The sequence below is a fragment of the Cinclus cinclus genome, chromosome Z (genome assembly GCF_963662255.1).
Source record: "Cinclus cinclus chromosome Z, bCinCin1.1, whole genome shotgun sequence".
NCBI classification, from domain to species: Eukaryota; Metazoa; Chordata; class Aves; order Passeriformes; family Cinclidae; genus Cinclus; species Cinclus cinclus.
This window is the reverse complement of record NC_085084.1, coordinates 77,338,298-77,362,007: the sequence shown is the minus strand read 5'-3', so window position 1 is coordinate 77,362,007 and position 23,710 is coordinate 77,338,298. Positions and strand designations below refer to the sequence as shown.

Below are 23,710 nucleotides of genomic sequence, written 5' to 3'. Positions count from 1 at the left end.
ATGTCTCAGCCTTGTATTTCCTCTCAGTTTCAACCAACTGCCCATTTGGCATCAACACTGTGAGGTACAGGTGCAGTTTGCTCCACCAGTGTCAGGGGAATGGCATGAATTCCAGCAGAGAACATAGGCATCTCTAACAAGCTGAGAGTTTGGTGCCTGCCAAAAGGAGGAACACCTTGGAGTCTTGCATTTTAGCTGAGTATTGGGTAAGACCATCAGCCTGGGAGGCACACACTTCACAGCTGGACCTGAAAGGACATTGGACCTGTTCTCCAGTCCCAGGTGAAGTTGGAGGGAGTCTGACTGCAGAACGCAGCATGGGGTTCTGGAAAAGCCTGAGCCTCTCCTACAGCATATGCTAGCGCAATGTGAGGGAACACCAAGCTACCCTCCTTCAGGAAAAGCTTCTTGCTTGAATTAGTAAAGTCTGAGATGCACCCTTTAATCTTGGAGAAAAAAAAAATAGTTTATTTATTCCACTGGTTCATTTGAGCAGATGGCCAACCAGAACAGCAAAAAGGGGAAAAAAAATTCCACAATCTGGGATAAAAAAGATCCTAGGTTTTACGAAGTTTATGAAGAGCTTATAAGCTACCCTAACAGCATACTTGGAAACCATATTGCATCTGGAGAACAGACAGATTTAGTTCATTTTGAATAACTACCCCCCATTTCCTCTTAGCACCTCTGCAGTCCTCAATGTAATGTCACTCTGCAACAGCCACACTGCAGAACAGCCTATACAAACTCCAGTTGTGCAAGCTGATACCTGGGATGGGCAGTGAAGAAACAGATCAATTTTTGCTCTTAGCACTGCTGAAAACTACCACTTGAACACAAATGCACTTTTAAAGACTCTCGCACTTTGGATTTGATGGGCAATACCCCTACGGAATCCGTTCCTGGGCTCCAGTGAGTACAGCTTAAAATTACCATATCCCTCTACGTATAAACAGTGTCATTAGACTTGTACTTTTAAAAAATACCATCAACCCAGGCCAGGGCCAGGCTCTGCAGATAAAGTAGTAGCTTATATCTTATAAATATTTTTAATCATTTTTAATTACAAGTAGTCCTCGCTCCAGGTAATGTAACTGACACAAAGTACCTGCACACATGCAGCCCCAAGACTTTCACAGAAAGTTCAGGAGCAACCACTCTATAAGAAAGAAATTCTACCTTACAGAAAAGTAGAGGAGGGGGCATATGGCCAAGACAGCCTTAATGGAGGGAAGAATCACTTGGAGTAAAAACAATAGAAAAGGACTTCAAAACCCCTCCAGATAAAGGATCAAGGAAGTTAAATCAAAAAACTAGTTCAAAAAGATGTATAAAACTGTTGAAGACCAACAGAAAACTCTGCCAAAAAATAACTTGCATTTAAACCAGGAATCAATGGCATCACACAATTCTTTTGTTAAAAAAGGAAAAGTGGAAATCTGTGTAAAGATCAGCATCAGAATGAAGAGTTATCATTAGCTCCAGAGACCAGCATAATTCCCATGAAGTCCTGATGGAAGAGGGCCTCCTGCCACAAAGAGTTTCGTTCCAGACGAGTCGTAGCAGTGGGTGTAAACAGCATTTGGGAAGTAATTTATATCAGAAAAATAATTCCTCCAGGTTTCATCGTGGTTCTGTTAAAGGAAAGTTTAGATCATTATTGTTGCCAAATAAACCCAAAACCCTGTTTCACAAAAGCAGAAGGTAGCTTCCAGAACCTAAAAAGGGGTATTTTTTCTTAACAATCCTGAAGCTTCATACAGGTCAACTAAAAGATACCTGAGTTGTTCTAAAGCTTTTTCTGAGAACATTCTTGGTCTAAGAATTGGAACAGGAAGGTGAGGGGGACATTGCACTGATACAAAAGGTAAGGAAGCTAAGTTAAAGTCATTAACTGTTTTATGGTAACATAAAGGAAACCAAACTCAAGTGCTTGCCATGGCATTACCTCAGGAAGCCAGTTTCTAAAACTGCACACAATTAAATTAAAACTCTCTTGCTTTCAACACCACATTAGATTACCATAGCTTTAAAGAAAGACAATTTATTTTCTGTCTGAAAACTATAAGTTAGATTACATTTGAAAATATAAAGACAGAAAATCTAGTTCATTTATGAATCAGTGCATAAGAACAGTGTTCACTACACCTTACACTCAAGCAAATAATCTTCAGTACCCTTTAATGAAGTTTCTGTAGAAAGCAATTCTGCAGCACTTCTTGCTCTACATTATTAGTTACTGGTTACATGAATATTGTTTGACTGAGACACATTTCAGACAACAGGTCCAAAACTAATTGGCTCAAGCTCTGTGCCCCACCTACATAATGCGTCTCCTTCCCCCCCCCATCACAGCTACAGACTACTTACCAGCCAGCCTTTCCCAGTTGTCAATTTCAAAATTTCACTTCCTCCTAATTTCTGCTTCTGTCCATAGCAGGCACGGGAGGGCTTTTCTTCCAGGAACCTCTGGGCTTTGATATCATAAAACAACAAGGACCCTTGCCCTGTTCCCACAGTGATGATATGCTCATAGAAGCTCACTGAGCGGATACCTGTCAAACAGAGAAGGGACAGACAGCACAGTAAGGAAGAGGGATGCTTTGGCTCTGCAGTGCTGTTACTTCATGTCTAGTATTACCTACTAGTATTCTCCACAATAAACAAGCTTTCCCATCAGTACAGAGAAGTGCAGAGAAATCCCACTGATGCCACTGAAACAGCACCTTTGATTAGATGACTGCCCTACTCCTTGAGACCATCAGCCAGTGGTAAGAAGCTTCATCCTCACAAGCCCTCAGGTCTGCCAGATAAGCCAGTTAGGGTGCAGACTACCTTTGCTCTGTCTGCCACAAGCCTTTAAGTGAACACACCAAGAGCAAGTACATGGCAGCAGACAGAGGAAAGAACATCATGCTGTTTTCCTCCAAGAGCTCACACCCTCTCTAATTGTCAACCTGCAGTAAATGACCATCTGAGAAAACTAAGTCCCAGTTGCCACCAACTGCACTGTGCTGATCAACAGGATAGCTGTAAACAAGTGTAACCATAATAATCACCAGTCACTATTAATGAGCCTGATCTGTCTCCACTCAAATATTTGCAAACAAGCACACCTTATTTTTAATAGCTGGCATTTTTAACACTTTACCCAGGAAAGAAAACACAATAGGATTCCTGCCATCTAAACAACATGTTCCACCAGTACATGAGAAGGTACAGTTCAAGCTAAACATGTTAGCACAATTCAGTTATCCCATTACATTGAATAGAAGAGTACATTTTGTTTTCACAAAATCTAAATTTGAAGTCTCAGATAATCAAGGACCCCTTGGAATTAATCTTGGGGAGATTCTATACGTAAGAATTTGCAATCTGAAAAACATCCTGTCATCTCATCTCCATTTATTGTGCAAATGCTGTTTAACCACTCTACTCCAAACAACTCTTCCATGCAAGTTAAACTCCACCACACCTGTACTTCTCCTTCCTTCATGACAGGATGCCAGGTTATAAACCCTAGGGCTTTTTAGGCCCTTTTTAAAGTACCAGTGAATTATAGCACAAACAAGCATTCAAACAGGAGAGGAAACCAGTGAGTTATGCCAGCTACATTCATGTGCCAAGTGTTGTCATCATACCAAGCAGGGCTGAATGTCACAGATCTTGTATCATCCTGGAATATTCCCAGCAGCATATGTGACAGCAGGAAACAGGAGCTGCAGATGCAACCAGGGAGTTTCCCCTTCCCCTCTGCATAAAGTCCTAACAAGCATCATGTCCTCATCCTTCTGCCTCCACCACCGGGTATGACATCCACAGCCATCAGCATTCATGACACACACTTAGAACAAGGCAAGGCCACACTGTCCTGCTCCAGATATGGGGTGAAGTCTTGACTGCAGGCTTAATGGGCGGGAAACCACTGTCCAAGTCTCTCTAGTGAAGCAGATTATGAAATTCATATGAGAGTCTCTGCTCTAATTCAGAGAGCTACAAATGCACTTAAGACAGCTGAAGACCTTCTCCCCACCTCTGTCACACAGATCTGGCCCTGGCCAAGACACACAGAAAGCTTTAAGCCCTCTGCCATCAGCAAGAGCAGTCACTTGGGTAAGATGAGAAAAGGCACAAGAGTGGACTTCCTCTTATTTTTGCTCCAGAAGTGCTGTTGACAAGCCACTCAGAAAGAAACTGCACATAATCATGTGATGGAGTATGAACGCAGATATTAAATGTATTAATAAAAAAGCTATTAAATACAGAACAAATGTGGATCTTTCTCTTACCAAAGAAATTAACTGAAGGAATCCAGGATGTACCCACTACTAAGAAGGATATTTAGAACAGGCTTTCAAAACCAGCATTTCAAATTGTCTCCTAGGGTGCTGAAGTACCTCAGATTAATCATTCCCATCTAACTAAAAGTACAGCCCATACCTAGAACCAATCACAGTAAGCCCAGCCCTCTACCACCTGTGGACCCAGACTATTTAGGTAAATATATTGATCCTCACTCCTATGCTGCAGGAAGGGTCTACAGGTCCCAGAAGGAAAAAAAGATGCAGAGGCATGCCCTACACATGAAGTCTATGCCATACAAGCTCAGTCTGCTGCCTTCAGGACATGAAGAGAAGGGCACACAACATGGCTCTGCAGGCCAGTCATGCAGAGAGGAGTTGCTCTCATGGATCAAGAACTACCATCCAAAGGCATGCACTTCCCTGTACAACTGCTAAGAAAAGCAACACTTATAAGATGTACTAAAAAGCATTCACTGTCTTCCTGTGTAAACAGGGTTACAGCAGAGGAAAGCCAGCCTCAACTCCAGCCTTACTGAGCCACCACCTTTCTCTGATCTGCTTTTGTGTACAACATGAGTGAACTGAAGTTAGAATGGATGTACCACTTTCAGCAGGTGCACCTGGAAACTTAAAGCACATTCAAGTACCACTGAAAAGCACTTGAAATCAGATTTTAGTCCCCAGATCAATAAAGACCGTTTTCTAGAGTACACTCCAAGTCCCAGGGAGATCAATAGAAAGTGGAAATATACATTATCTTGGGAATTACTGTTACTGATGTGGCTCTACCACTACACCAAATAAAAAGATGCACCTATTCTGCAGAAGAAAAAACAGCCCTGAACAAAGGCTTTCTCCAGACATGAACTGGAGAAACCCCTCAAGGTACTCCCTACACACATTATCCCCATAATATGGATGATCACATACTTTAGGCACAACGTTTCAGCCACCAGCCACCACTGGGCACCACACTGCAGTGTCCGGGGCAGGACCTGGACAGAATCCTCACTGACAGCAAGTGAGGACAAATGGTCTTGCTGATAAGATATTCAGGTGACTTCTGACATTATAGATATTTCTCCCATATCTGAAAGCAGCAGACCCTGACACTGATCTAGACACCACTGCTTAATAATTGCATAAATAAAAGTTTCCTAATATTTGCCAACATACGTTCTCCTCTGATAACTTGCCTGATGAAGACATGGAAGCTCAGAGACAAGCTAAGTAAGGACTGCATCTTAATGGTCTGGGATTAATATGGCACTGTGCCTTCTCATGCCTGATAGTGAAGGATATGTAGAGAACTATATGGAACCATGCACTCTGCAAGCCCTCAGGCCTGGCCCTGGTATATATTCAACTGGACATACTGCATCCATATGAGAACAGGAGATAGCACTCAAATAATGTAAAAAAACAGGAGTCTCAGTCATGGCTTTAAAATTACAAAACAAGCTTTACCTCACAGAACAGATTCCCAATAAGGTAGCACAGAGCACACAACATGCCTTTTCTCTAACTGACAGAGAAGAATGCAAGAACAGTATGAATAGTGGTAAAAATACTACATTTGTTTTGAGATGATAAAAAATAGAGTAAGACCCAGTAAAAAATACACAGCAGTAAAATGCACACTTTGAAAGTTCAGTAATACTTCGATAGTTTACAATTGTGTTGCTTCTAAAGGCAGTGATGTTGCCCTTCATTAGATTTCAGAGCTGGCTGCATTTGGTTTGTTGGCTGCTCTAGGTATTCTGTGACAAAAGCAAATCTATACCTATGTTGCTAATTATTTAGCCAACCACTAGAAAAGCTATTCCTCTTCATTAGAACACTTATTACAGTTTTAACAGCTACTTCTGCAAGCAAACAATTTGAAGCACCTTTGACAAGTTTCTTACCACTGCCTCGTTCTTTGGAACAGACGGATTTAACATTGTGAGAAGGCTGCCTCGGATCCAGAAAGGAGACATGTGCCTGCGATCCTACAGCATACACTGACCACTCCTGACCATACGCCAAACACACATTCTCCCTGCAGTATGGCAACTTCGTGGAAAGTAACTGGAAACAGAAAAAATAAAGATCAACCTCTTGCAAGAAAAGGCTAAGGTGTTAACAGAACAATTTTGTAAGCTATGTTCTAGGAAGTTGCAGGAAAATAAAACACAAAATGCAGGTGAAAAATGAGACCCAGAACAAAAAAACCTGAAAGCAATGGGGTGCCTTACCTGAAGCAAACTGAGATAATAAAGGCTGAACCTAAGAAAAAATGGACATTTTGATAATTTTTTTTAGATCTTTCTAAGCTGCTGCTATTTCTTTAGCAGGTGCACAGCAACATCAGCTCTCAGCTGAAAAAGCCTTTTGAACTCACTAGCATACATAAGTCTGGGTGTGATTTGCCATTACACTCAACTAAGTGCAACTTCCTTTATGAATTCTACTGATCAAGAATCCACTGCACTCCATGCAGTGCTTCACTTCAGCTAATCCCTAACTCGCAAGAAGTTAAGAATGCTTCCTGCCCTCTGAATTAAGGGGAGTGAGGAGCTTCTCTCCTCTTCAAGCTCCAAATTTTAGGACACTTCATTTTACATAAAACTATTAAGTGTTTTACAAATGCTGCTGGTCTTCAAATATTTGAAGGAAATGAAGAATAGTGAACAGCCTTAACTGCTTGCAGTTTTTGAAGTTTAACTCCAACAAACAGAAAAGCACCTTTGATAGAGTGTGCTCTGCTTTCCAAAGATGAAAATATCCATCCAGGGACACAGCTCCCAGCTCCTATTAGGAGGAAAATAAAAGAAGAGACTTAGTTTCTGTATTATAGATGTCCTTACAAACTCACACTCTATTCTAAGCAGGCTGCACAGTATGAATTGAACTCCTCCATAATCCTGTAAAGGCACTATCAAGATAATTTTCATTTTATACTGATCTTCATAGAATGCCACAGTACTTCAGATGTTGAGTAGAATCTAAATTAACAAAAGAGTAAATAACAATACCTTTCAAAACCATAAATCTTGCTAGGCAATCAAAAAATTAATTATGAGTACAACTCTAGTACAATCTAGAGTTGACAATTCTCTTCAGCAGGTCCCACACTGATTCTAACCCTGAAGCAAGTTTCAGGCACTACTCTACTGAAAAAGTTACATGAAGTTTCCATCATGGTGGAGTAAATATCAGCTATTGTAAAAAATAAAGCCTACAGGAGCACTGTTTCCGACAGCACACCCACCTTTGCTTCAGACCTTTTCTGTTCCTTGAGGGCAGGGGGAAAAAAAAGTGGTGAAGGACGAATTGCTACACCCACTGTAATAACAGGAGATCAGGATGGGAGTGATCGACATTTATGCATTTACTGTTTGTCAAATACCAACAAAATAAACCCAAAGCAAGTGCTAGTGCCTGCCCTGAGTCAGTCACCTCATTTGTTGAGCAATCCAGAAAGGATTCAGCCATCAAAACAGGAACTGTTAAATGTTAGCTGGTCTTCACAGAGGACAAAGGAAAAGGAAAGCAGAAAGAGCACTCAAAAATGGGAGTCAAGCAGCAAGAGATGTTCTGGTGCTTTATCTGCTTCTTGTATATATTCCTTTACTCCCCTGCTTAGGATGCAAATCTAAAATCAAACCCACAGGAAAACTTCTAAAATGTCTGGAGGTGCTTTGTTTTGTTTTTCTTCCAGACTCCTTCATTCACTTGGGCAGAAGCAGACATAGCAGATTAAAACTACCACCTTACTAGACAAGGATGCAAAAGAATCAGAGAAAAACAAATTAGCTTGCTTCTCTGGTATATTCTATTTAGATTACTTTTTAGTTTTTCTAATTCACAGGGACAGTTTTAAGACTTCTCAACTGCCTTGCTTATCTTACTGACCTTGTTCTTATTGTTGAAAGCCAATGCTCGGACTTTGCAATTATCAGGATTGGTGTTCTCCTTGGGAATATCCTTCAGAGCACTGTGTGTTATGTGGGCATAGACAGGAACTTGAGAGAGATTATGTCTGGCATCACTTTTGGACAACACATCCTCTGTGACTTCCCAGAGACCCATCGAACCATCCCGGGAACCTGATCAAATAGTCCATACATGAATAGTCCATTCCACATATACAGAACTCCTCTTCTCAAAAAAAAAAAAAAAGGATTAATCAATAGGGTCTGGAAAAAAAGGATACCCTTAGTTTAATCTAACAGAACACACTGTTAGTGCCCATATACTGTTATTAACAAAAGGATGATTTTGCTGAGCTGTGAAGTCCAGAATATTATGCACTCACTGTTAACTGTCATATGGTTTCCAAGCAGCTAGACCACCTCATATTGTTTTCAAACTGATTAGGATGAGTCAAAACACACAACCCTGTGCAACAATTATCATTATCTCACATGCAGAATGAACTCAGAAGCGACTGAATACTCTAAATTCAACCTAAGTCTGTCACTCTCAGCCTTGGTAAAACAGTCTGTTAAACCAATGCAAAAGTGCAAAAAACCTCCATAAAATCCTCAGCTGGGTTTATGCCAATTTGGGTTTACTGGATTTCTATCTTATGGCTGAGTGGACAGTCATTTGTGAGCTGAACAGAAATATCTATTTCAAATCACAGTTGTACCACTTTGGATGAAATCTATGAGAAAAATTATTTTGCTAAAACCTGTGCCCCTTCTTCCTTGACGAATAAGGAAGGTTTGCTTTCCTTAGGTTAAGCAAACAAGAACTCATTTTATTTTTCTACTGAATTTTAAGACATTAATCCAAAATATGAATCACTAATGTTAAGAACATTGGATGAAGGAAGCTGAATGCCTTTGGTTTGCTGATCAACACAGGCTTAATCCAAGACTTTATATACATCCCTTCTGGTGTACAGGGAACTCACTTTTGTCTAAGTCAGCTCTGACAGATTTGACAGGTACCTCAACTTCTTCTCTATATCAAGTGAAAGCTTCTGTCAAGGAAATTCATAATGAAGATTCCAAAAAATAACTATATATCTGTATGAGGCTATTAAATTTATCTGCTTTGCTATCTCATAGGGGAGAAGCTGCAAAGACAGTAAAGCAAAATGTCTTGTTGCACTAAGGGTGGTCCAGCACAGCAGAGGTGGCTTTGCCCCCTCACAGATGGATTCAGGCATTTGTCACTATCACCTACCAGAGAAAAATACAAAAAGGAGCATCCTAATAGCACTTGCATCCAGTAGCACAACATCCTGCCACTCCATTACATGCCACTGGTTTTAATTGCACCTAGTCTTGTTTTTTACAGAGGCTGAATACTCAGCAGTAAAATTTCTAAACATCTTGACATACTTTTGGAGGAAGCTGTCCCTTTTAATAGACCTGTCAGAGGAAAAAGTCCATGTATGTTGCTCAGCTGGTTAGCCCTGAAGCCAAGCAAAGTATCATTTGCTACCCTAAGCTCATGCCATCCTGGGAATTATTCATCTCATCTGGAGCTTTTGCTATAACACTACTTGCTATATACTCAATGTCTGGAGCTCAGGTATTTCTGCTTGACACTTTCAGATACAGATGTTATTGAAATATGTAAAATTAAAACCATGTCAGAAGTTAGTCATCATTTCCCCCCTTTTAATTAGGGTCATCAGTGAGTTCTAAAGAATTCAGTTTAGCAACATTGCTTTCAACAAGTTTTCCCTAGTGTCTGAGGTGTGGAGACTGGAACCTCTACATCCTGCCTGCTGCAAGCACCACTGTAGAGAATATGGCAGTAGAGAACAGCCCTGCTCGCACCCCTGACCTTTAGAAAATACTGAATCAACACAGTTCAATCTCACATGCTATGCATTCTATCAGGCCCTTATCTTTCCCCTGGACATCTGTAACCATCTGTGCTGCTCTCTTCAAGCTTACCAGCTTGAATATGGAAGAGTTTCTGTAGATACTTGGGATAAAGACTTACAAGGATCAAGTTTTATATTAAATTCAAAAATTAAATTCCAGGATTAGATTTTTGGGTTTGGGAAAAATATCCTACTAAATTAAACCATCAGTTCAAATATGTGACTTTTATATAAGGCTGTTACGAATTTCTGTCATCTGCTGTTTGACAACTCTGTTGTACTACAGAATAATACACTCTGTCAGCACAGAAAGGCAGTAAACTGCTAAATTAATGCAACAAACATTACTATTTTTGCCTTTACCTAAATAATTCTTTATGAAGTTACACTGATTATCCAGCCAGTTACCAAAAAGTCACTGAGTTTCTCTATTACAGCCTTCTGTATTAACTGCCATAGTGTAAGTGCATATATGCATACACACATATAACTGTACTAAGAGCTTGCAAAACTGAGTTCTCATTAATTATTCTTTTACATGACTTCAGGAAACTGATATGGATCTCAAGCATTCCAAAGTTATTAACCAATAACTAAGAGCCCTCTTGAAATTACTTCTCTTATGTGGAATCTTTTCCCGTAATTCACTGTCTTCGAACATCCCCTTACTAGAAACACAGCAATATTCTAGTACTAGAAAAATCAGATCTGGACTAAGGCCCAAAAACAAAATAAAATTAAGCACTGTACTATGTCCATATAGCCTAGGTAGTTCCAAGTGGTTTCAAATGTTCTGACAGATGTGCTTCCCTAACACTTGTAAAATGTTGTTATCACTATAAGCTTAAAAACAAGGAAACAAGAAAAAAACCTCAAGAGACAAAATATGACTTTACCAGAAACAGCCATAGTATCACTGATCCACGCAATTGAAAATATCCAATCCTTGTGTCCATCCTAAAAGAAGAAAGACAGATTTTTCTGTGCCATTATACTCAAGAGTAGTCTCAAAGCAGAAAAGTATTCTTCAATTCAATTTTTAGTACAAGCTCAGAATGACAGACCTACATGAAAAACGTACAGATAAGATGCCAGTATCAAGCTGGAAAAGTTTACCTAGCAGTAATTTTAACTTTTCTGGTTTTGAACTGTGTAATTAATAAAGAGCAAACAGGTGTTGGAAAAACAGACCTCTGACCAAGGAAAAATTCATGTAAATTCTATAATTTCCCAGAATGCTCATGTTTTCTATTCTGAAAGCAGGACTTTTCTGTAAAGTATCTACCTGTTAGGGCTTTCTTTTCTTTAAACACATATCCTACTATAAAAAGTAACCAAAAAAATCTTATGTTTACAATACATGATCTACAAATTAACGTTTCTATTCTTTAGTGTGTGAAAAATCTATGGGGGTTAAAAAAAAGACCCCAAGACTCTAGTTTTGTTCAAAAGAGCTAAGAAGTCACACAAAGAAAGAGCAAATCATGCCAATCTTCAGGACAAGTCTTGCTGTAGCTGTTTATCTGCTGCTGCAGAATCTCTGACCTGACCTCTGCTGTTGCAGTTAACATCTATGTGAAGTCCTGAATTAAAAGGAGAAATGAGAGACAAATGCTCACAGGACACCACTATATTCTCCAGATTGTTTTTTTTAAAAGACTGGCTGTTTCAAAAAGGCCTCCTAATATTTCAGAAATAAAACCAGTACCACAGTGTATCAAACTGTCACAAGCTACTGGGTTAGAGCTGATCTTCAAAGCCAAGTTCCACCTCTGGGATAATACATGCATTAACTGCACCGGGATAAGGGGAAAATTTTAACAACTTGCAACATAGTTTTAATTTCTCAAAAGAGATTTTTCACTACAGATAGTATCAGAGATCATCACCACAATTAGACTTCAATACTTATGATTTTGTTACATTTTTGGTGCTGAAAAGTAACCTAAAGTATTCCTGAATGAAGGTGAAGAAGAAATCTGATTCAAAGCCCTGAAAATCCACTCACATATTTGAGTACTCAATTATTTTTAAGATACCACAACAGAAATGACAACTCAATCAGAGACGTTTTCAGGCTTTCAGATCTTCATTTCTTACAAGACTCCTAAATATTAATATTGCTCTGATCAAACACACTTCAAAGTAGTAACTTTTAAAGCGACAGAATAAACTTTTCCCAGATACTCCCACTTACATCTCCCACACAGACAGGATCAAGTGTAGGCAGGCGATAAATTGCAAGACTGTTGGGGTTGTCTCCACCTGTGGCCAGGAGGGTCCTCGAGGGGTTGATCTCAATGGCATGAATGCCACATCCCTGCTGGTTCACCATGCCAGGTTCACGATCCTTCAGGATAGGAATCTTGGTAATTTGACCAGTCTGGACATCTACTACAAATAACTGGGGGAAAAAAAACCAACAAAACAACAGACATGTAAGTCATCAAACAGATAAGAAAAACAAGATGGTCAAATATCCTCCCTATTTTGAACTGACATTCTTTTTGAGATGAAATCCACAAATGCTTCAAGGATTGCTGAAAAATGCATCTATTCCTTTTTAAAACAAGTTAAGTAACAATTACAGCGCGTTTACTTCAATCAGCCTATTTCATTTCAATTTCACAGTAATGGAAGAGAGAGGAGAGAAATCTGTCATGGGAGGTTTCCCACTTGAAAGAAAAACCCTTGAATATAAAACCCTTTTTCCTGCTCAGTATGGCAAAACAATAATTTTTTTCAACTTCTACCTACCACAATGAGAAAAAACCCACCTCAAAAGAGCCATTAAGCTCCATGGGACTTAGCACGATTCTCTCACCTCCCACATAACACACTTAACCATAAAGTTTTGGCTTTGTCAGATTGACAGTTCATGAAACTGGAATGCATTTTCTGGTGGTAAACAGAGAATAGTAACTAAATACAGTACTGCCAGTGTGAACATCTGAAAGAAGGATATTTAGCTATATACCTCATCCCACAAAAAGACAAGAAATTAGAGCAATATGTCACTAACACCTTGTCAGAAAACTCTGTTATAAAGCCTTACAACACTTCAAAGAGACATTATGACCAGAGTCAGACATATACAACCACGAGTTTACAGTTTAAACCAGAACAAAGGTCTACATTGCCTGCCAAAGTGCACTTTCATTTGGGAGGTTCATGGGCTGGGTCACTTCACAGATGGGGCTCAGAGGGCAGCTGCACTGACAGTCAAACAGGTCTAACAGAGGAGACAAAGCCCTGTGAAGGAACATGAGTGAAGCAAGGAAATGGAGGATCTGAAGCTGACTTGGCACTAAGCAAAGTCAGTGATCTAGAATTCATAGCCCAGGATTATAATTAAACTCTGCATCATCTTTAGTCTATTCCTTCTATAACCAAGAATGTTGTCTCAAAACCTCTGGAAGTGAACCAAAGATGATAACAGTAACAACAAAAACCCTCAATACAATTTAAAAAATATAGGCCTCAAGGAAGTTGTCAGACATTTGCAGAAGACTAGAAGAGAAATCTAGGGGTTAGAGAGAAGTTATAGATACAACCTGCTTTTGGTGAGCTCTTACAGAGTGTAGATCTGTTCTTTAATAAAAGCATAGGAGAAGATAATTTACCAGCCTATCAAAACCTGATTAAATATGGTATGTTACATTCCAAAGAGAAAGCTGAAATCCATTCATCACTATTTGTGTGCTGTGCCTAGAATTATGCATCACCTTCACCCCACAACTGATTGTAGGCAACAGATGACTCCTACAGAGACAGCATTTTCATGTTTACATTTTTATTTTGTACACACATGTGGTGTATGGCAAGAGCTGAGGTGTAGCTAAGCAGGAAGTAGGCACTCCTCACTCTTCCCAAGCCTTAGAAAGCCTTCACTGCCAGAGACAGCTGGCAAAAACACAAGGCACACAGCAGTGCCTCTGCCCATACCACCTGAAAATCAACACCTGCACTGAAGGATCAGGATCAGTAATTTCCTCACATCCTCCCTTGTCCTTCCCATGTGAGTACATATCCCCCTTCATCCCTAGTATTTCTTTCCAGCAGCAATGCCCAATTCCCTCCCCCATCCTCCTTCAACTACTGAAAAAACCCAAAATCCTAAACAAAATTAACACTTTAGTAGTTAGGATTAAAGCTTGCAAGTGTCAGCTGCCTGTCCTAATGTTGACACCAGGAGTACTAATCAGGAAAACAAATCCACACCTCAGGATGTTCATGGACTCAGAAAAATTGTGTTTCAGTGGTAACAGATTCACACTTGGAAGTGCAGGTCAGCTGGTATGAGGGCTGATATTAAAACCCCTTTGCATTCTCTACACTGACACCCTTGTCATATACCTGTGTTGCTTACTAAAAACTTACTCTAATACAAAATACCTTTACCTAAACTCTAAACTAATGGGACTAAAAAGATAACTTAAACTTTGCACCTATAAGGGACTGGCTATGTTGTTTTGCCTGTAAAGGACAAAGCAGTAACTTCTCCACTTGTTTAGTAAGGAACTTGGCCTCTAGGTAGTTTAGAAACAACCATCACCTCCCTTGAGTAAAATAAGCAACCACTGCCTGCACACAGAGATTCTTACATCATCAAGGGCATCACAGGAAGCAAAAGCTCACACTTGAAAGCTGCACCTCTGGCTGTCCAGAAATCATCCCTATAAATCCAGTACACAGAAGCCAAGATAAGCCACAGTCTATAGACACTTTTATAGCCAAAAAGGGAGAAATGTCAAGAAACAAGAGAAGCACTCAAAGAGTGCAGAAAATTTCAATGCCATTTTAGGAGTTTTAAAGACACCAGAGTAAATAAAATACAACGTATTTTCAAACTGCTGAAATAAGTACATCTGCAAACAACTTCAAGCAGTGTAGACATAAAGAGTCTTAACAAAGTCCTGGTAACAGAACCATACAGTAATTTTCTCAGTCACCTCAAACAGAAATAAGAACTTTTTCCCAGTTACTCATTATATAAAAACTAAATCCCAACCAACAACGTTTTTGCTGGACATAAAAACCCCTCCAAACACTCAAGTGCATGTACTTGTCTCTTGATTTTAAGCTTTGCCCAAAATTCAGCTCTCCCTTCTAGTAAAATATATGCATGTCAGTCTTTAGTACACCAAACAACATCCAGGATTTACCAAATCTGGATTGCTTCGGCCATCTGCCAGAAGTGTAAGGACCACACTTCATCTGTGAGAAACACAGCAGACGCAGCTACCATGCTCTCTGCCAGACAACTGTGTCCTAACAAGGAAATAGGCTGCATGACATGGAAGAGAGAAATCCATCTCTCTTTTTTTAAAGCATTTTAGCTGTACAGCTTGCAACAGTGTTATCACTCAAGGATCAGGAAGACAAGTATGGTTAGGTACTACAGTTGGCACAGCCATGAAACTTCATGATCTTTGCACGTTTGCAGAGATTCAGAGCTGTATACTTATTTTTCTTTTGGCCCTCAGAAGTGGTGAGAAGTCATTTTGGCAAATGGCTTCCCTGTAATTACAATATGGCTGTCCTCTTGGCTGTCCAAACTACCTTGCTTCACTGACGAGGCAGGTTCATTAATCAGCTTGCCAAAAGTAAAGACTGGCAGGGAACAGAGTATCCAAGGATGAGAGTATGAACTGCAAAACCAATCATACTCCTGTATGCAATACTGAGAGCAGAATGGTTTACCAGCTTTTTTAATTTTTTTAATCTGCCTTTCAAGACACAATAATTTAGGGGGAAGAAACACCCAGAAAGCTAACAATCCTATAGAGATAAATTCCCTTCCCATGTATCTTCAACTTTAAAAGCAGTCACTTTAAACAGCAAGACTTAAAGAGGTCTATGAAATGCCATTTCAAGGCAGCACAGACTCTCATGTCTTCAGCTGCTGCCCCTGCACAAAAGCCAGCAGATGAACCAGCAGTTATACCCTTTTAGCTGATTGTACAAATAAATCCAAACAAAAATAAAGGGTGCCATCCTGTTTTTATTACACAAACAGGATGGATGGAGACCTTAAAGGCGCAAATAACATACACGAAAGAGACTGCTCATTCTTCATGCAAGTGCTCACAGCATTGTCACTATGCGCACCAGCTCTTCACACAGTGCTCTCAGAAATCACAGGCATATTCTTGTCACTCATAGTAACTTTTTAAAGAAACCCAATATACACTGACCTGCTAAAAATAGTCACTAAGAAAGAATCAATCACGTTCAAGTTTCACAATTGGCTTAAGCCTCTCTTTTGAGAACCTAGGTGTCTCCTCCTCACCAAGGGTCTCATCACCCTTGTGACAGTAACTAGAGCTGAAAGAGCTGCAAGGTCATATGTATCTGCCTTGGTGAAACTAACCCTACAAGAAAACCAGTCTGCACACAAAGCAGCAAGCTGATCCAGCTGACTCCCTAGCCACATGCACATCAGTGTTAGCCAAAAAGAGCAGGTGGGAACATCCACTTCTACAACAGCACGACTCCAGACTAGCTAAGGCTGGTCACAAGATCTCACCCGCAGCCAAGTTAGAAAATAATTACTTGTTCTCCTTCAGATATGTTTTTTGCTAAGAAAACAACAAAACAAGACAATGCTTATTATGCTATTACATCAATACTATTGCTGGTCACACCTGAGTAGCAGATACTGGTTTTTCCAAGTTCTCAGCCTTAACTTTTATTCAAATCATAAGTATCTTTCTTTGCTACTTGTAAAACACTTGGCATCAGGTTCTTTGTTTTGTAGCAACACAGATTTACTAATATATGCCAAGCCCCAAAGAAACATGGTCACTTTAAACTATCAAACTGGCATCATATGTCTGCTTTCTGCTGAAGTTCAAAATAAAGAAGCATGGTGTGGGTTGCAACAAACCCTTAAAGATTGTCTTGTCCAAGTGCCCAGCAGTAAGCAAGGGCATCAGCTAGACCAGCTTGTTTGGAGCTCTGTCCAACCCATCCTTGCACATTTCCATGGATTGAGCACTCAGCATCTGAATGGGCAACCCATGTTGGTGTGTCACCCTGATGGTAAAACGTAAGAATCTTCCCTGTATCTAGTGTGACTCTGCCCTCTTTTAATTGAAAACCATTGCTTCTTTTCCAGTCACTACAAGCCCTGTTTAATTCATCTGTCCCCATCTTTCTTGTAAGTTCCTCTTAAGCACTGGAAGAACATAGTAAGGTCTCCTCAGAGCCTCCTTTCCTCCAGGCTGAACAATCAAAACTCTCTCCGCTTTTCATTGTAGGAGAGGTGCTCCAGTTCTCCAGCCATCTTGATGGCCTCATCTTGGGACTCGCTCCAATAGTTCCATGTCCCTCCTGTGCTGGACCCCAGCTCTGGATGCAGTGCTCCAGGTGGGTCTCAGCAGAGCAGAGCAGAGGGGCAGAATCCCCTCCCTGCCCTGCTGCCCACGGGGCTCTGGATGCAGCCCAGGACACGTTTGGCTCTCTGGGCTGTGAGTGCCATGGCTGGGGCATGTCCAGCCTCTCACCCACAGCATCCCCAAGTCCTTCTGGGCAGGGCTGCTCCATCTGTTCATGCCCAGCCTGTGCTGATACCAGGGGTCACCCGACCCAAGTGCAGCCCTGCACATGGCCTTGAACTTTATGATGTTCCCAGTGACTCACTCCTCGAGCTTGTCTGGGTCCCCCTGGATGGCATCCCATCCTTCAGGTGTGTCAAAGCACCACTCAGCTTGGTGGTGTCATCAAACTTGCTGAGGGTGCACTTGATCCCTCTATCATGCCATTAATGAAGATATTGAAGAACACTGGTTCCAGCATGGATCCATGAAGAACTCCACTTGTCACTGATGTCCACTGTGACTCCGAGACATAGACCACTACTCTCTGGATATGATTATCCAAACAATGCCTCACCCAACAGTCCATCCATCCAATCAATCTCCCTCCAATTTAGACAGAAGGATGTTGTCAGGAACCTGTCAAAGGCCTTACAAAAGTCCAGATAAATGACATCTGTGACCCTTTCCTTGTCCTCTCCTGCAGTCACTGCATCACAGAAGGCCTCTGGTTTGTCAAGTAGGACCGACCCTTGGTGAAGCCATGCTGGTTGCCTCAATTCACCTCCCTGCTCCCCATGTGCCTTAGCAGAGTTTCTAGGAGGAAACTGGATCCCATGATATTCCCAGGCACAGAGGGGAGGCTGACAAGTCAGTAATTCCTGGAATCCTTCTTTCTACCATTTCTCAAGATACGTACAATGTCTTCCCTTTTCCAGTCACCTAGGACTTAATTTGACTACTATGACTTTTCAAGCATCTTAGGGAACGGCAACTATATCAGCCAACTAACATGCACTAATCTTAGCACAAAACTTACTCATAGGTTATGCAGTAGAGGCAACTCAAGCGTGTAATGGCCTTACACATCCTTCCTGAAAGGGTCCAAAGCAAAACAATCCACAATATAAAGAAAGCACCTGAGAAGCGAGGAGAGGTAAAAGCAGCCAGCAAGCTGGTTGATTTTGAATTCACATTTCCAGAGACAAGACCATGAAATCAGGCACTCCACCTTCCTGCAAAACTCTGAAGCACTACCAGCTAATGGACTTTGATGTTACTGCATTTGTGCAGTGCCAAAATCATATTTATAATTTTTCATTTGCATTTTGCCCTCCATTTTTAATTTCAGGGAGATGGGAGACAGTTAACACATGCTGACAGATGGCAAAGGATGGAGAAGTGACAGACGTCTGCTAAAAGGGCATCCCTAGGACTCACACCATAGCTGGCACAGAAACTAGTAGACATGAGTATCACAGACAGTTGACAGAAAAGTAAATACTCTTGAGACAAGAAACCAACACCTGGCTATTTGGTCACAAGCCACTGAAACACATATGAATGGAGATATCAACTACACACATCAGAGGTTTATTAAGCTGAGTTTCAGTCACTGTTCACTGGAATTTGAGTAAAGCTACAAACCGGAGGAGACTCCTCATTCTCTAGTGTGGTCAGACATGACCTATCATCTCAATGCTTCCTCATGTATGCAAAGCCAGAAGACACATTACCTTGCAAAGTAAGGGGAAATAATTTTTCCCATAGACACTTCACATTCACAGACAGAGGAGGAACTTCCCATTGAATTCTCACCACAGTCCCAGGACTACAAGACAGGGCTGTAATTAGGACATGCACAGAACAGATAAAGGATCTCTTGAAACAAGTTTAAAATCTCTAATAGGAAATGAGAGCTGGTGATTTACACCAGGCAGCCAAGGCAACACAGCAATCTGCTGAAGAGAGAAAAGGTTTCAGCCAGCATTCAGAAACCAACCCATGTATGCCTTGGAAAAGCTGCCTGAGAAATCAGGAAACAGCATCCAGAAAGGAAGTTTTTAAACACAAATACATCCATGAGGCCTGCCTAGAAAAAGAAAAAAAAAAAACAACTATTTTCCAAGCAAATATATTTTCAAGCAACTGGAAACTAATTAGCTACTGTAATTAGGGAACGATTTACAGCTCTTAGGAGTTTTTCCATCTTTAACTTTGCAATTAGGAAAATGATTATATCCTGACCATGTACATGTAACTAAGACAGCAAAAGAAACTAAAAAACTATTACTGAAACTTCTTTTTAGATGCTACTTTATTCTTCATAAATTCCTGAAATAATAAAGAAGAAAAAAAGAAACCATAACACAGGAACCTTGTGTTTTATGTTTTTGTCTGCCATTAACTGGTCTCCTACCTAAGTCTCATGAGTTTCTCTATGAAGCCTGAACAGAGGACTGCAGATTACAGGCCATATATTCTTCTGAGACAGTTTCTTCTATGGATCTTCACAGCATCAGTCTTTGGTTATGTAGATACCTATCAGAACACACCCTAAATGTCTGCAGCCCTTGGAAGTTCCCTGCTCATTCATTTGAATTGGAAAAACATTAAGGAGCCCCTGGCATGCAAGGTCTAGGAAATTCTTGCAAATAGGAATCCTGGCTCTGCAAAGCCCAGGTGAAAAGCCTGGGTGATTTCACTAGAAATTTTAAGTGCCTGAATGCTTGTAATAGTTTCCATAATTTAAAATCTACCAGAAAAAGCATGCATGTTTACAGAACACAAATATCCAAAATATTTGATTTACAGGTGCTCAACTATGAACACCATGGGCCACTGGACAAAAATAAAGTTACTTCACACCCTGGAATAATTTTAAGGATAAAAAGTTACTCCACATAATTAAACAAATTATAATCAAAAAAGAGTAATTGACAGACAGCTCCATATTCTCTTCAATATTTTTAAAGTAACTAGTACTGCCAAGTGACTAAACCCAAACCTCCTCCTCTATGACAAGAACACATTTTTGTTATGTCATTAAGAACAGTGAATCCTCCTGGCACTGCACAGTGAAGGGCAATTTATAAATTAAATGCTAAAAGCACACAGTGCTACAGTCAAGACCTGATTAAAATAACTGCTATAGTTTATATTTTTCTCTTGCATTAACTTTAATTAAAAGTGCAACTCCAAGGCAGCAAACCTCGCTGAAGTCAACCAAGGTGTTTTCAATTTACTCCCAACTTAAATGCCACAACTTCAGCATATGAGAATCAGCAAAGGCATTTTTCTTCAATAAGTCACTCATGCAGGAGATGAGAGAGAAAAATCTCATAATTAGAGTGTAGAGTTTAATGCTTTACCTGTTCAAATGTGAGCACAAAGCAAACAAGGTACAGCTATTACAGCATCATAATTCATATATGATCTTTCACAATGCTGCAGGGACTTCTTTTGCAATCACTTTATTTTACTCAGTGACAGAGGAGGTCCTTCTTTAGCATTAAGTCTGGATGTGGACTTGGTTGTGGCAAATGCAAAGAGAACAACAATACTGCTGAATTCCTCTTCAGCTCCGTGATTGTTTGGTCCCAAACAATTTTCTCCAAGATTGCATTAACAACCCACTTGCCCATTTATGTTTCTCCAGATGTGCTGGAGCTACAGAACACAGCAAAATCGTTGCAACTCTATAAAACACTCAATCATCCTGCTAGAGTAAGCAAGATTTTTGGGACCCTGTGTTTCAGCAGGACTTCGTCTCCCATAAGCAGCTCTAAAACCACAATCAGTGCTGTCTGCTGACTGGCTGAGGAGATGAACATATGTGGAGAAAGTAGGCAGAAAGATTCTATTTTGAGCTTATTGCTGTTAAAAGATTGCTTTGTTTATACAGTTAGGCCCTGCTTCTTAAGAGCTACTGCATAAAAGCCTCCCCCTGTGCAACTGTTGAACAATAACAGAACAGCTCAGAAAGTTACAGCATCAGAAAAGGAAAAAAAAAACCAACCCACTGACCCTTGTTGGTCAGCCCACTGGGTGTGGCTTTGGCACAGAAGATGTTGAGGCAAAGAAGCAGTTGCAGCAACCGATCAGCTCTAAGATTTAAGAACTATCTCATCTATGCATCCATTCCTTGTAACCCTTGATTACCTTCCGTGGCACAATTAACCTGCAGTTCAGGATTTTGGACTAATTCAATCACAACTCCATGCATGAAAGTGCAACCTCAACCAATGAACCTGGGCTACTAACTCTGGTGGAGAGAATATTACCCTAGAAATATGATCTCCTCTGTTTAATCGCACAGGACACCATTTTAATATTCCCCTGAAATGCATCAAAGCATCACTTCAAGAACCTGAGGAATTTTTAGTTTTTGTAGAAGCATGTAAAGATTTATAAATCAAAGAAGCTATTCAAACACTGGAGATAGTTTTAGAGTGAAGAATTACAATGTCAACAAGCAAAGGATAACACTGAAGATCTGGAATTCTTTTTAAGCTCAGAACATTTCTGCCTGGTCTGACAAATATCTGGAGTTTAACCACGGTTTTAGAACAACTTTTAAAAGCCATCAACACAGAATCATATGCAAAACCAAACTGTGTAAGACTGAGTATAATAGAAGCAAGCAACCTTAGCAGCAAGTTCGGCCAAGCACTGACAGCCAGTATTGGAGATGCTAATTTCTGTCCATTATTTCTGTCTGATCTGCAGGACTAAAGGAAAGATCCAATCCCATTGTTGCTCTTCAACCTGCAACCAGATGTAAATCGCTCTGTACAGATTACACAGATGCTTCATAAGCTGCCTCACTGGGGCTTACAGTGTCACATTTTTAGATGAGAACAGATCATTAAGCTTTGCTTTCATTCAAAGTTAATTGGGCGTGATTTTGCCTCCACTCCTAATTCCTAACGTTTTCCACGGCTGTCCACACACTTTGATTAGATAAGCATCATTTGAGGATGGAGGTGGAGTAATTAACAGAGGAAAGGGAAACAGGGAGAGGTGGCACTCACCGTGTTGCATTTTGTCCCACACACCACTTGTCGGTGGTTTAGCCACTGGGAGGCAAACACTTTATTGAGTGTTCCGAGGTGAAATTCCCTCTCCTTCAGGAGGCTGGGAAGCTGCTGGGCTGCGTATCCATGCAACAAGCGGTGGTAGCTGGACTCATTCTGCATCCGGACCTCTCTCCCCTTCACGTAGTACACCAGAGACCTTTTCACCGGCGGGAGCCTTTTCCTTTTGTGCACCGAGTGATCCCAACCGTACTGTGAACAATGAAGTTAGACACTAGATAAAGCAACTAAAACAAACACCACCTTTTCAAATTCAGCTATATTCCCGGCAAAACCCTGAAGCATTTCAAACCACCCACGGAACGCCGAGCACGGAAATTAACTCGGGAATGCTGATAGACACTTTAGCGTCGTGAAATTAAATATCTGCTAAAGGAGTAGCACGGCGGTGATATGACGACAGTCCGTGGCGGTTCGGCACCGTTGGTACGCCAAATGCTCACAGCTTGGAAGGCGTAGGGGTGACACCAGGGCGGCTCCCCGATACTGACCGCGGCGCTCGGCCTCCTCCGACCGGGCCAGAGCCATCCAGCCATCATCGCTACGCGGCAGCGAGCGGCGAAAAAGGGCCGAGCCCAACGGGGCACCGCGAGCCCCGGGACGCGGGGAAAAAGGGGGGGACTGACCCTGGAACCAGGGGCTCCTCCTCCCCGGTGACCCTGGGACTTGGGGGCTCCTCCTCCTCCCCAGTGACCCTGGGACTTGGGGGCTGCCCCTCTTCGGGTGACACTAGGACCGGGGCTGTCCCTCCCGCGGTGACACCGAGATCAGGGGCTCCTCATCCCTGGCAACCACGGGGACCGTAGCTACCCCTCCCCAGGATTCCCGACTCCCCAGGGCACCTTCTTCTTCCGCAACCCCAGGACAGGGTCACCTCCTTCCTCCCGGGGACCGGCACGTCCGCCCAGCCCTGGGAACCAGAGCTTCTCCCCCTTTCCACCACCGGGAACAAGCGCTTCTCACGCACATCCCCTCACCCTTTACCTGCTCCCCCTGGAGTCCCCCGGTCCCCGCGGCGGCAGCCGCCGCCTTCCGCTTCCTGCTAACTGTTTTCCGGGCCATAGTAGAAGGATGAGGAGGATGTGGACAAGGAGCGGCCCCACATGGAGCGAGATGGGGCGATTCGGGGCATATGGAGCCGGACCGGGCCCGAGCTCTGTC

General features: G+C 41.4%; 1 protein-coding gene across 1 annotated transcript; it reads right to left on the bottom strand.

The window, feature by feature from the left end:
* Window positions 1-447: 447 nt before the first annotated feature.
* DCAF12 (DDB1 and CUL4 associated factor 12) lies at window positions 448-23,710 on the bottom strand. Its single transcript, XM_062512875.1, has 9 exons — window positions 23,534-23,710; window positions 22,487-22,741; window positions 12,332-12,538; window positions 11,031-11,091; window positions 8,202-8,395; window positions 7,032-7,097; window positions 6,212-6,374; window positions 2,371-2,555; window positions 448-1,634 (listed from the first exon to the last, which is right to left on the bottom strand). Exons 1-9 carry the CDS (start codon window positions 23,609-23,611, stop codon window positions 1,476-1,478), a joined length of 1,368 nt encoding a protein of 455 aa, XP_062368859.1. The 5' UTR covers window positions 23,612-23,710; the 3' UTR covers window positions 448-1,475.